The sequence below is a fragment of the Hemiscyllium ocellatum genome, chromosome 14, assembly GCF_020745735.1.
Source record: "Hemiscyllium ocellatum isolate sHemOce1 chromosome 14, sHemOce1.pat.X.cur, whole genome shotgun sequence".
Lineage (NCBI taxonomy): Eukaryota > Metazoa > Chordata > Chondrichthyes > Orectolobiformes > Hemiscylliidae > Hemiscyllium > Hemiscyllium ocellatum.
In genome coordinates, this window is record NC_083414.1 from 32,014,949 (window position 1) to 32,029,115 (window position 14,167).

Sequence of the window (14,167 nt, forward strand, 5' to 3'; positions counted from 1 at the left end):
CCATTATCACATGCTCTCCCACAATAACTACTTTTTCTTTCCTTTTTTCTACATTTACTTATATTTTATTGCTGTTTGACTTTAAAATTTAATATTTTTGCAACTGGCTGCTAACAACAATTGGATAGAGTGCTGGAGTACTCTATAGTTTTGGTCTCCTCATTTTTAAAAAAATGGCTGCACAAAATGCAGTTCAGAAATTTTATTCAAATCATTTCTAGGACAGGAAAAGTTTGAAGAGATTGAGCCTTTGCTCTTTGGAGTTTAGAAAAATGTGAAGTAATCTTATTGCAACATATACAGTCTTGAGAGAACTGTGAAAGAAAATAGTTCAAAGATAAGACCATAAGACCATAAGACATAGGAGTGGAAGTAAGGCCATTCAGCCCATCGAGTCAATTCCGCCATTTAATCGTGGCTGATGGGCATTTCAACTCCAGTTACCCTCATTCTCCCCGTAGCCCTTAATTCCTTGTGACATCAAGAATTTATCAATCTCTGCCTTGACATTTAGTGTCCCAGCCTCCGCTGCACTCTGCGGCAATGAATTTCACAGGCCCACCACTCTCTGGGTGAAAAAATGTCTCCCCATTTCTGTTCTGAATTGACCCCCTCTAATTTTAAGGCTGTGCCCATGGGTCCTAGTCTCTCTGCCTAATGGAAACAATTTCTTAGCATCCACCCTTTCCAAGCCATGTATTATCTTGTAAGTTTCTATTAGATCTCCCTTAACCTAAAATCCAATGAGTACAATCCCAGGATCCTCAGCTGTTCCTCGTATGTTAGACCTACCATTCCAGGGATCATCCGTGTGAATCTCCGCTGGACACGTTCCAGTGCCAGTATGTCCCTCCTGAGGTGTGGGGCCCAACACTGGACACAGTACTCCAAATGGGGCCTAACCAGAGATTTATAAAGTTTCAGTAGCACAATAGTGCTTTTATATTCCAACCCTCTTGAGATAAATATCAACATTGCATTCGCTTTCTTAATCACAGATTCAACCTGCATATTTACCTTTAGAGAATCCTCGACTAGCACTCCCAGATCCCTTTGTACTTTGGCTTTATGAATTTTCTCACTGTTTAGAAAGTAGTCCATGCTTGTATTCTTTCTTTCAAAGTGCGAGACCTCACATTTGCTCACATTGAACTTCATCAGCTATTTCCTGGACCACTCTCCCAAACTGTCTAGTTCCTTCCGCAGCCTCCCCACTTCCTCAGTACTATCTGCCTGTCCACCTATCTTCGTATCATCGGCAAACTTCGTTAGACTGCCCCCAGTCCCTTCATCCAGATCATTAATATATAATGTGAACAGCTGCGGCCCCAACACTGAACCCTGTGGGACATCGTTTGTCACCGGCTGCCATTCCGAAAAGGAACCTCTTATCCCAACTCTCTGCTTTCTGTCAGACAGCCAATCCTCAATCCATGCTAGTAGCTCACCTTGAACATCATGGGCACTCAACTTGCACAGCAGCCTCCCGTGTGGCACCTTATGAAAGGCCTTTTGGAAGTCTAGATAGACCACATTCACTGGATTTCCCTGGTCTAACCTACTTGTCACCTCTTCAAAGAATTCTAATAGGTTTGTTAGGCACAACCTCCCCTTACTAAATCCATGCTGACTTGTTCTAATCTGACCCTACTCTTCCAAGAATTTCGAAACCTCATCGTTAACGATGGGTTCTAGGATTTTACCAACAACCGAGGTTAGGCTAATTGGCCTATAATTTTCCATCTTTTGTCTTGATCCTTTCTTGAACAGTGGGGTTACAATAGCGGTCTTCCAATCATCCAGGACTTTCCCTGACTCCAGTGACTTTTGAAAGATCTCAACCAGCTCCTCCGCTATTTCCTCAGCCACCTCCCTTAGAACCCTAGAATGTAGCCCATTGGGGCCAGGAGATTTGTCAATTTTAAGACCTTTTAGCTTTTCTAGCACTATCTCTTTTGTAATGGCAACCATACTCAACTCAGCCCCCTGACTCCCTTTAATTGTTGGGACATTATTCATGTCTTCCACTGTGAAGACTGATGCAAAGTACTTATTATGTTCTCCAGCTATTTCCTTATCTCCCATCACTAGGCTTCCAGCATCAGTTTGAAGTGGCCCAATGTCTACTTTTGCCTGTCGTTTGTTTCTTATATATTGAAAGAAACTTTTACTATAATTTCTAACACTACTGGCTAGCCTACCTTCATAAGATAAAGTCATGTTGCACTTAACCTACTCCAAAAATGGTGAAAATAAATCTGAAGCCAGAAGTTAATGACAGGCATGAGTGACATCACCCTGGTGCAATGAGAGAAGGCCATATTTCACTTTGATAAAACTGCTAAGTCATTATCAGAGCTGCATGCTGAAGAGCCAGTGTGCAAATATCCAATGCTTCCAAAGTCAGCTAACATGGCAACTTGGATCTTTGTACAGCAGATGTCACCTTGGTCATATGTGGTGAACAAAGGAACTTTCTTCATGACAGGCAACAAACCAAGAAGAAATTATCTCTCCATTTTCACAGAGAACAGTACATTCATCAGTCGCAAAAGTCAACCATTTCTCAGCAACAGAAGTAAATCAGCAACAATTACCACGGCAATAGTGTTCACTATCATGGAATCATAGAATCCCTACAGTGTAGAAACAGACCATTTGGCCCAACAAGTCCACACCAACCCTCCGACCCATTCCCCTGACTAATGCACCTATCAAAATGATACTTCCCAGAGAAGGAACATCATGTTAGGAGCAAGTAGATACATGAAAAACTACAAACAACAATGCACTGAGGTATCATTAGGAGACCTGCATGATTGAAAGATCATGTATGGAGTGCATGTGTTGAGATTGGCAATTGGAACTAACATGAGTTAACATACTGTTTTGGTAATGAATGATTTTTCTTTGTGACCACATATGTTGAGTAACTTGTGACTGCAAGTGTATGCCTTTGTTTCTTATAAAGATGTAATGTTTGGAGAAATATAATTGTGCTAAGTAAAGCAATCAATAACCAGGGAGCACAGTTTTAAGGTAAGTAGCAGGACATTTAGAGAGATTTGAAGAATTTTTTGTGGATATCTGGAACTCATGCCTGAAAGAGTGGTGCATTTAAGAACTGCTAAGGTGAACACAATGTGCCAAACCTTACAAGTCTACAGTTCAACTGCTGGAAAATGGGATGAGAGCAGAAGAATGTTTGATTTTCAGCACTGTCATAAAGGCATGAGGATCGCCTTTCTATTTTACTGGCTGGCTTGCCATAATTATGTTATCTTTATCTGTTCTGCAAGCATTTTTGTGCACATTTTGTAACAGTCATTGCAAACTTTATTCGAAAACACCCACAACAGGTTATTCCCTTCTGGTGGATGGGAGGTTGGGGTTCCAAGGGGCATAGTCATCTGGTTGCATTTGTCATGTTGTTTTGGTGGTAGCATGGATATTCAATGTTTTACCTCAATATTGTTGGTATTATGATGCTGTGTATATGGCAGTCTGAAAGTGAACATAGCCTACTAGCCCTGTCGTTTGTCACAGAGGTCATAGTGGAAGATGGTGCAAGACAGATGAATATGGCCTGTTATGACAGCAGATGTCCTGAGGAGGTGCTACAGACAGGACAGAAGGAGAATTTGATGTATCATCAATATTTGTCATAGTTTATTCTTGATCTTGTGTTGACAAATAGTATTTATGAAGCCTGCTGAGATAAAGTGGACAACAATAACTCTTATTTACAAACATAACTAACAGCAACAATATATAACATGATCTTCACTTGCCGTGAGGCTGTAAATTCATTACTATGCTGTGTTTCATTTGCACATCATTCAGTAACTCTTCGTACAACAATAAATTGTATATAGAAAATTAGCAATTTTATTTACATGTTCCCTGCAACTATTAGATTGCCAGAAACACCTCAGGCTATATGGACTGCAATAGTTCAGCCACTAATTTACCAGAGATTCTGTGAATACCTTCCAAACTGACTAATCCGTTAATTTTGCTGTTTAACTGCGCCGTTAATAATCGTCAGTGCACGTTGATTTTTGCTAGACAACCAGTGTTCACGTAGACTACCTCTAATAAATGGACTTTCAATTTTCTCCAAGTCACACAAGGTCCACTATGTTAAAAATCACACAACACCAGGTTATAGTCCAACAGGTTTAATTGGAAGCACACTAGCTTTCAGAGCGATGTTCTTTCATCAGGTGATAGTGGAGGGCTCGATCCTAACACAGAATTTATAGCAAAAATTTATAGTGTGATGGAACTGAAATTATACATTGAAAAACTGATTGTCTGTTAAGCCTTTCATCTGTTAGAATACAGTGATAGTTTCACTTCTTTCATGTGTAAATCACAAAACCTCAGCCAACGTTGTCTATCTTATACATTGCAGGCAAGGATGCCCGGAGGCATGGTACATTGGGGAAACTGAGCAAAGGCTATGACAACGGATGAATGGGCACCGCACAATAATCAACAGACAGAAGGGTTCCCGCCCAGTTGAGGAACACTTCAGTGGTCCAGGACATTCAGCCTCGGACCTTCGGGTGACCATCCTCCAAGGTGGACTTTGGGACAGGCAGCAGAGAAAAGTGGCCGAGCAGAGGCTGATAGCTAATTTCGGTACCCATAGGGAGGGCCACAACCGGGACCTCGGGTTCATGTCACATTTCAGGTGATCACCATTGCACTACACGCACACACACACTCTCACATACATACGGACACAGGTACACACAGACACAGACACAGACAGCCACACACACACATGCACCCCCTCACAGATTTAAGACATGCTGCACTCACTACACACGTGCACACTTTCTCACACTCACAACCCCCACCCCAGACAGACGCACACATTCAGACAAAGACCCACATGCACACATATATTTTGTGGGGTGAATTTGTACTTGAAGAGTTACATTGTATTTTGCTCAAAAACTGCATGCATTCATGAAGAACTCTGTTGTCTCACTTTTTAGATTAGAATCAATCTGAACATCAGGTCATAGACAGAGAACACAGGGGGCCAACACCTTCAATATATTGTCTAGCTATCACCCATTGTTAACAGTTAACCTAAGAATGCAACTTTAAAAAAAAGGTTTTGTGATTTACACATGAAAGAAATGAAACTATCACTGTATTCTAACAGATGAAAGGCTTAACAGACAATCAATTTTTCAATATATAATTTCAGTTACATCACACTGTAAGTTTTTGCTATAAATTCTGTGTTAGGATTGAGCCCTCCACTATCACCTGATGAAGGGGCATCGCTCCGAAAGCTAGTGTGCTTCCAATTAAGCCTGTTGGAATATAACCTGGTGCTGTGTGATTTTTAACCTTGTACACCCCAGTCCAACACCGGCATCTCCAAATCAAGGTCCACTACAGCTGGTTCGTCATTCACAGGTCAAGAAGGGTTCTCCTAGTTGTTGGCGTTTCTCCTGTGGCCGTGTCTCCTCGAAGGGGACAGCTTTCTGCTGATTTATCCGGGTTGCCTTTACAGCAGGTGGATGCCTCAAGGTGTGCACAGAATTGAAAAAGTTCGAGGTTTGCGCTACCCGGGTAATAGCCCACTGGGTACTGGGGGCAACGTTGTTACTTTGACCTATGGCTGACAGATATTCAAACTTATGATCATGTATCAGTGCTCTGAGATCAAAAATTTCACTTCCCTCTTATGGTGATGTGGTCGATCACACATGAACAGGCAGATGACGTTCACATTTCAAAGAATTCTAAAACACCGCCTCGCTGCACGGGAGCACATCAGTTGTGTTCAGTACCAGGAACAGTGAGGAACTCAGCTGGAAAAATACACCGACAGGGATGACATCAAGCCTAGGATGGTACATTTCACTTTATTTTGCTTCTCTTTCTATGAGAACGGCCTCTGTCACGGTAAGAAAAGTATTATATGTTTGTAATCGAATCCAGATTTTTGCGCAGTAATTTGCAATTTTCTACAAGTATACCAGTCATAGAGTCTGACAGCGCGGAAATAGATCATTAGGTCCATGCTTATCACAATCCCAAACTAAACTGGCCCCTCTTGCCTGTGCTAAAAACCATAACCCTCCAAGTATTTCTTATTCATGTAATTATCTCAATGTCTTTTAAACGTTTTAACTGTACCGGCATTCTCCTACTTTCTCTGGAAGTTTATTCCATACATGAATTACTTTCTGTGTAAACATAAAGTTGCCCCTCATAACTTTAAAAAATCTTTTTAAAATCTTTCTCCTCTCACCTTAAAAATATGCACCCTAGTCTTGAAATCACCAACCTCAGGAAAAAGACTTATTTATACCCTTCATAATCTTATAAACCTTTATAAGGTCACCCCTAAACCTCCTACATTCCAGTGAGAAACGTCCCAGCCTATTCAGCCTCTCACCATAAATCAAGCTCTTCATTCCAGGCAACATCCTCGTAAATCTATTCTGAACCTTCTCCAGCTTAATATTATTATAACAGGGTGACCAGAACTGGATACAATACTCCAAAACAGGCCTCACCAACACCCTGTATAACCTCAATATAACATCCCAACTCCAATAAGAGGTCTGAGCAATGAAGATAAGTGAGCTGAACACTTTGTTAACCACCCTGCCTATTTGTCATGTAAGCTTCAAATAATTATGTCTGTCTGTTCTACAACACTGCCCAAGGTCCTCCTTTTAATTGTATGAGTTTTGCCCTTATTTGTTTTTACCAAAATGCTCTACCTCAAATTTATCCAAATTAAACTCCATTTGCCAATCTTCAACCCATTGACCCAATTGATCAAGATCTCATTATAATCTTATATAACCTTCTTCACTGTTTGAATCAGAATCAGAAAATTGTTTTGTACACATTTAAGAAATTCCTACCCATCTAAATCTTTAATACTCTGTCAGTCCCAGTCTATGTTTGGAAAGTTAAAATCCTCTACCATAACTACCCAATTATTCTTACAGATACCTGAGATCGCCTTACAAGTTTGTTTCTCAATTTCCCTCTGACTATTGGGGGGTCTATAATACAATCCCAATAAGGTGATCATCCCTTTCTTATTTCTCAGTTCCATCCAAATAACTTTCCTGGATGTATTTCTGGGAATATCCTCCCTCAGCACAACTGTAATGCTATCCCTCATCAAAAATGCCACTCCCCCTCCTCTCTTGCCTCCCTTTCTATCCTTCCTGTAGCATTTGTATCTTGGAGTATTAAGCTGCCAGTCCTGCCCATCTCTGAGCCACATTTCTGTAATTGCTATGATATCCCAATCCCATGTTCCTAACCATGCTCTGAGTTCATCTGCCTTCCCTGTAAGGCCCCTTGCATTGAAATAAATGCAGTTTAATTTGTCAGTCCTATCTTGTTCCTGCCTGCCCTGACTGTTTGACTCACTTCTGTTCTCAGCTGTACCCCGTCTCAGATCAATCTCTTTCCTCACTATCTCCTTAGGTCCCACCTCCCTCCCCCCACTCACCACCCCCACCACCGCCCCCCCCCCCACCCCCACCCCCCCCACCACCACCACCTTACTAGTTTAAATCCTCCTGTGCACTTCTAGCAAATTTCCCTGCCAGTATATTTCGCCCCTTCCAATTTCGGTGCAATCTGTTCTTCTTGTACAGGTCATTTCTAACCCAGAAGAGATTCCAATGATCCAAAAATGTGAACCCTTCTCCCATACACCAGCTACTCAGCCATGCATTCATCTGCTCTATCCTCCTATTCCTGCCCTCACTTGCTCATAACACTGGGAGTAATCCAGATATTACTCCCCTTGAGGACCTCCTTTTTAAATTTCTGCCTGGGCTGAGAAGTGGCAGATGGAGTTTAATTCAGATAAATGCGAGGTGCTGCATTTTGGAAAAGCTAATCTTAGCAGGACTTGTACACTTAATGGTCTTATGTCTTACGGTCTTAATGGTAAGGTCCTAGGGAGTGTTGCTGAACAAAGAGACCTTGGAGTGCAGCTTCATAGTTCCTTGAAAGTAGAGTCGCAGGTAGATAGGATAGTGAAGAAGGCGTTTGGTATGCTTTCCTTTATTGGTCAGAGTATTGAGTACACGAATTGGGAGGTCATGTTGCGGCTGTACAGGACATTGATTTGGCCACTGTTGGAATATTGCAGTTCTGGTGTCCTTCCTATCAGAAAGATGTTGTGAAACCTGAAAGGGTTCAGAAAAGATTTACAAGGATGTTGCCAGGGTTGGAGGATTTGAGCTACAGGGAGAGGCTGAACAGGCTGGGGCTGTTTTCTCTGGAGCATCAGAGGCTGAGGGGTGATCTTATAGAGGTTTACAAAATTATGAGGGGCATGGATAGGATAAATAGACAAAGTCTTCCCTGGGTTCGGGGAGTCCAGAACTAGAGGACATAGGTTTAGGGTGAGAGGGGAAAGACATAAAAGAGACCTAAGGGGCAACTTTTTCATGCAGAGGGTGGTACGTGTATGGAATGAGCTGCCAGAGGAAGTGGTGGAGGCTGGTACAATGGCAAATTGAAGAGGCATTTGAATGGGTATATGAATAGGAAGGGTTTGGAGGGATATGGGCCGGGTGCTGGCAAGTGGAACTAGATTAGGTTGGGATATCTGGTCGGCATGGACAGGTTGGACCGAAGGGTCTGTTTCCATGCTGTACATCTCTATGACTCTATGACTATGACTGTCCACTGTACCACCAATTTGATGTCATCTAAAAACGGACTCAGCACAGATCCCTGTGGAATCCAGTTGGTCACAGCTCTCCAGCCCAAAAAACAACCCTCCACCATCACTCTCTGTCACCTGCCATTAAGCAAACTTTATATCCAGTTGCCAAGCTCATCCTGAATGCCGTGTGATTATAAATCATTATAATAGTCGAAAAAAATCTCCTAAAGTGAGCAATAATTTATCAAATTAGGGATAGTATCCTAATTTGTGCACTTACCGCTTTATACTGTGCAGTATTTTCTACATACTGTACTATCAGGTATATAGTAAAATATAGGTGGCTTCTAAAAGTTTGGTGAAATACTGTTAATAATATTAAACAGCTTGGGCAGCTATTGCTTACACCACTTAAATTGATGTATTTTTCATATTAAATTGCTTTATTTTGCTGTAAGAAATGTGTTCATTAGGTTTCCTTATGACTTGATATAGTAATGTAAAAGAAACTAAACGCATAACTTGGAGATGCTGGTGTTGGACTGGGGTGTACAAAGTTAAAAAAATCACACAACACCAGGTTTTAGTCCAACTGGTTTAATTGGAAGCACACTAGCTTTTGGAGTGCCGCTCCTTCAATCACCTGATTTTTAACTAAACACATAACCTTCTCCAATTATCTCTAGTGTCCTCCAAAGATCTACCCTTCATTCCTGATTTTCTTGCTGTGCCAGGTAACATAATCTGAAAACATTAGTTTTCATCTATACCCTGACCACAATGAAATCTACCACTGCTCTACCACTGTCTCTAACTTCTCACATTTCTTGTCCAATATCCAATATTGGATGATTAGAAATTCCTTCCAAGCAAGTATGGGGCAGATTGAAGCTATTGTCGTTGGATCCTGCACAAATTATTAGTCAGTGGCACTATTACTAGCCTTGTTAAATGCTTGAGGTGTAATCAGGCTGGTTAGAAATGATACTGTCATTTTTGACATTGAGCTAAGCATCTGGCAGCATATCCATATCATCGCAAAGACTGCCTATTTCCATCTTTGCCAAATTCTACTTTGACTTATCTGCTGATGAAATCCTTATCCACATCTCCCTTACTTTAAATTTGACTATTGCCGAAGATTCCTAGCCAGCCTCTTGACTTTTGTTCTCAGTGAATTTGTGATTATTCAAAACTTTCTTCCTCCTAACATGCACAAAGTTCCATTCAACCATTACCAATGTGCTCAATGATATTGCTTTAATTAATCATTGCTTCAACTTCAAAATTCAAATTCTTGTTTCCAATCCCCTATGTTCACAATTGCCTATTTCTGCAGCTATATTTTCCTAACCATATGCAAAGTAGATATTATTTGTATTTAAAACAGATATAACATGCATTCTGTTGGAATTCATCTGATTTGAAATAAACCTCTTTTTATGCTGACAGATAACCTGCACAGAAAAACAATGTAAGTATGTATTTTCATTAATGGTTAAAGTTCTACATTTTTGCATTATGTGTGTACATACATAATCTTCTCAAAATCTTCACTTTTCCAGTTCTGGTCTCCCGGGCCTCCTAGGTTTTGATCTCCAAACTACTGATGTCTGTGCCTTCAACTACCAATTGATAAGTTGAAGATAGAAACAGTGACCATATAGAAAATGGCGCCCGGCGTGTCGGGTAAAATGGTCAATGTTTGTGGGGCATTGGCTGTATTGACCGACATGCTGAGCGAGACACAAACTGCTAACACTGCAACTTCATATAAACTGCTAACACTGCAACTTATAAGGTTCCCTGAAAGAAGTCCGAATAAACAAGTCCATAGTAAACCCACCAAGTCAAGGGGCAGTCACCAGAACAATGCTGATATCTGAATGTTTAATCTTAGAAGAATGTTGATATCTGAATGTTTAACTTTCGAGCAGATTCTGGTATCTGAACGTTTAATTTGAGAGCAGTACAAGAATGCTGAGGTTTTAACTAAAGAAAATGTTGGTAGCTTATCTTCAGAAAAATGCTAATGTCTTAACTTGAGGTAATGCTGACGTCTGTATGTCAGGACTTAGAACATTCCTGATGTGTACGTTTACATTTAAGTATAACTTGATTAACATACTTTGTGATAACCCCATGACACGGGATTCTACCTTGTGTGAGAAGTTATGTATAAATATGACAACGTTCCCAACTGAGAGCGAGAGACCACTGTCTAGCACCCGGCGTGGGCTAGAGTGGATCTGCTCCCAAGCTTGTTTGTATACGTGTATACTGGCAATCTTGAATAAAGACAGTACTGTTGACTCTATTAATCAAGTGGTGGTTCTCTGTTCTCGGACAGGCGTTCACAAGAAACCAGCAAGCTCGGGCTGAGCTTCCACAAATGTCTTAATGCTCTGTATCCCTCTCCTGAAAACTCACTGGACAGAACCTCTTTGGATTCTCAGTGACATAGGGAGAAATCCAAGAGAATTGCACAAGAAGACAAATGAGGTCCCTTTTGATGGTGGGAGCAACTAATTGCATTTTTTAACAGAGTGCCAGACATCAAAACAAGATTTTTGCTAAGGGCAGTGAAATGCCCAATTAAAGGGGATCATTTTCAATATCACCTTCATCAACAGCAAATCTATAGGGAGAGGCTGAACAGGCTGGGGCTGTTTTCCCTGGAGCATCAGAGGCTGAGGGGTGACTTTCAGCCCTGAAGGGCATGGATAGGGTAAATAGGCAAAGTTTTTCCCTGGGTTAGGGGAGTCCAGAACTAGTGGTCATAGGTTTAGGGTGAGAGGGGAAAGATATAAAAGAGACCAAAGGGGCAGCTTTTTCACGTGTATGGAATGTGCTGCCAGAGGAAGTGGTGGAGGCTGGTATAATCGCAACATTGAAAAGGCATCTGGATGGGTACATGAATAGGAAGGGTTTAGAGGGATATGGGCCGAGTGCTGGCAAATGGGACTAGATTGGGTTGGGATATCTGGTCGGCATGAACAAGTTGGACCAAAGCATTTGTTTTCATGCTGTACATCTCTAGGACTTTGTGACTTCAAATTTAATCCATTAGTTACAAAGTATTTTGAGACTTTAGAAAATAATGCACATTGTTTAAAAGAAAAACTTGACAATTACAGAGCAGATATCCAGGATACATATAAAAGAACACAGGATCAAGGCAAGTCACCACAGTCTTACGAGACCATAGGGCTCCTCTGTCATTATAGAGAGAGAGAGAGACATCTGCTGGTTATTTAACCTGAGGGGCACCATGCCTCAGGCGACGGGAGAGGTTGAGAAGCAGAGTCCTTTATGGGCAACTTAGCCAGTGCTGGAATTAAACTCACACTGTTGGCATCACATTGTTTCCATCCAGCCAACTGAGCTAAATCAATTACCGAAACATAGGGTAACAGCTAAAAGACAGATATACATTTACATAGCAGATGTCTCAAATCAGCTAAAGTAATTTTGAACACACATCACTCTCTGCAATGAACAAAACTGATAAGAAAGGCTAAGATGAGTGTAACAGAGAACATAGTGAAGCTAATATGAGAAATTTCAATTGCGCATGGAGGACAATCAAGCTAGGAAGTGGCGGAAGCTCGTACAATTACAGAATTAAAAGACATCTGGATGCGTATATGAATAAGATGGATCTGGAGGGATATGGGCCAGGTGCTGGGAAATGGGACTAGATTAGGTTGGGATATCTGCTTGGCATAGACGAGTTGGATCGAAGGGTCTGTTTCTGTGTTGTATTTCTCTATGACTCTATGGGCTGGTGACTCCAATTCAACGGTCTTGGATATTTAGCACCAGTGTTTCAGGCACACTTCAGTAAGCTTGGACACACACACACACACACACACACACCTCTCCCAATCCTTGGACTGGCAACCTACATATGCCTTGATGGCATAGAGAGGCTTAGATCATCTCTGATCCATTTGTGATATCCATCTGCACTTCAATGTTGCACTTAGGCTTGCATCTGCGACTACAATTGAAATGAATTTGCAAAGAAAATTTGCACACAAGCACAGGGACCCAACTCTCAGGTTGGACCAGGCTGCACTCCAGAGTTGCCAGCTCACAGTCTTAGTGTTCACTTACTTAGCACAGACTTGCATACTTACAGCATCCGTGCCCTGCCTTGCCTTGCTGTGCCATACCTTTTAGCATGTTGGTGTCTCAGCTATAACTTAAAAGCTCACAGTACTTCTATTTTGAAGCTGTTCTGTGCAGAAACAGAGCTGGACTGCTTGTGGTGCTTGACAGTGCTTGACTCTGTACCGTATCACCTTGTATATGCTTCCTATTTTTAATACACCTAATGTTTATTACAATGGTGAAACTTCCCATGGCCTAATAGCAGCCAGTTCAAGACCTACTTTTTTTGGCTTTCCAGAGTCAATCTTGGCCTCTGTTTCCTTATTTTCTGTTTGCCACCAGAAGAGACGATCCCTATTCAACTTTACAGTTTCCTTCTCTCTATGAAATCACTATGGGTTCAGCTCAATGATTGGTGACAACAGTAAAGATTTGAGTGAGTTGGAATTTCAGTAGGAAGAGGTTCAAAATGTGGAAACTTTATCACAGAATACCTACAGTGTGGAAAGAGGCCATTTGGCCCATTGAATCTCCACCAACCCTACAAACAACATCCCACTCAGACACCTATCTTAACCCCATAACTCTACATTTCCCACCTAGCCTGCATCTTTGAAAACTGTGGACAATTTACCATGGTCAATCCATCTAACTTGCACATCTTTAGACTGCAATAGGAAATCGGAGGACGCGGAGACACAGGGAGAATATACAAATTCCACATAGGTAGTCACCTAATGCTGGAATCAAACCTGGGTCCCTGGTGCTGTGAGGCTGCAGTGCTAGCCACTGAGCCACTATACCATTCATTTACTTATTGAATAGATGAAAATCATCTGATGAAGGGCTTATGCCCGAAACGTCGAATTTCCTATTCCTTGGATGCTGCCTGACCTGCTGTGCTTTAACCAGCAACACATTTTCAACTGTGATCTCCAGCATCTGCAGACCTCATTTTTTACCCTTACTAGATGAAAATCATGCCTACCCTTCAGTGTTAGTAGATTATCATTGTATAGAGTGCATATTGAGCCAATTTTCACATTTTATGCCTGTGAATTTTATTTGCTTGAATATAGTGTGCATAATTGCATGTAAAAATTTGAAATAGTATCCTTTTAATGTAGTTAATGAACCTCCACCAGAGTGGAAAATGCCAAATGAGAAAACTCCTTCAGATATATTGGATCTTCAAGTTCGGTTACAACAATCGGAAGAAAGTCAGCGTTCAGTGCTTAATATCAGCTGGACCATCAGCCCAGATGGTGAGATAGTCTTCCAATACATAGTTATTATTAATTAATTTATGGGATGCGGGAAATTTGGCTAGGGCAGCATTTGTTGCCCTTTGCTAAGAAAAAAGTGATT

General features: G+C 41.3%; 1 protein-coding gene across 1 annotated transcript in view; it reads left to right on the top strand.

Annotated features, from left to right (window-relative positions):
• Window positions 1-5,827: 5,827 nt before the first annotated feature.
• LOC132822471 (interleukin-17 receptor B) overlaps window positions 5,828-14,167 on the top strand; it is a 51,293-nt gene continuing 42,953 nt past the window's right edge. The window contains exons 1-3 of the mRNA XM_060835849.1: window positions 5,828-5,934; window positions 10,136-10,157; window positions 13,927-14,064. Coding sequence (XP_060691832.1) covers window positions 5,863-5,934; window positions 10,136-10,157; window positions 13,927-14,064 — 232 coding nt within the window. The 5' untranslated portion in view covers window positions 5,828-5,862. The remainder of the gene's footprint in view (window positions 5,935-10,135; window positions 10,158-13,926; window positions 14,065-14,167) is intronic.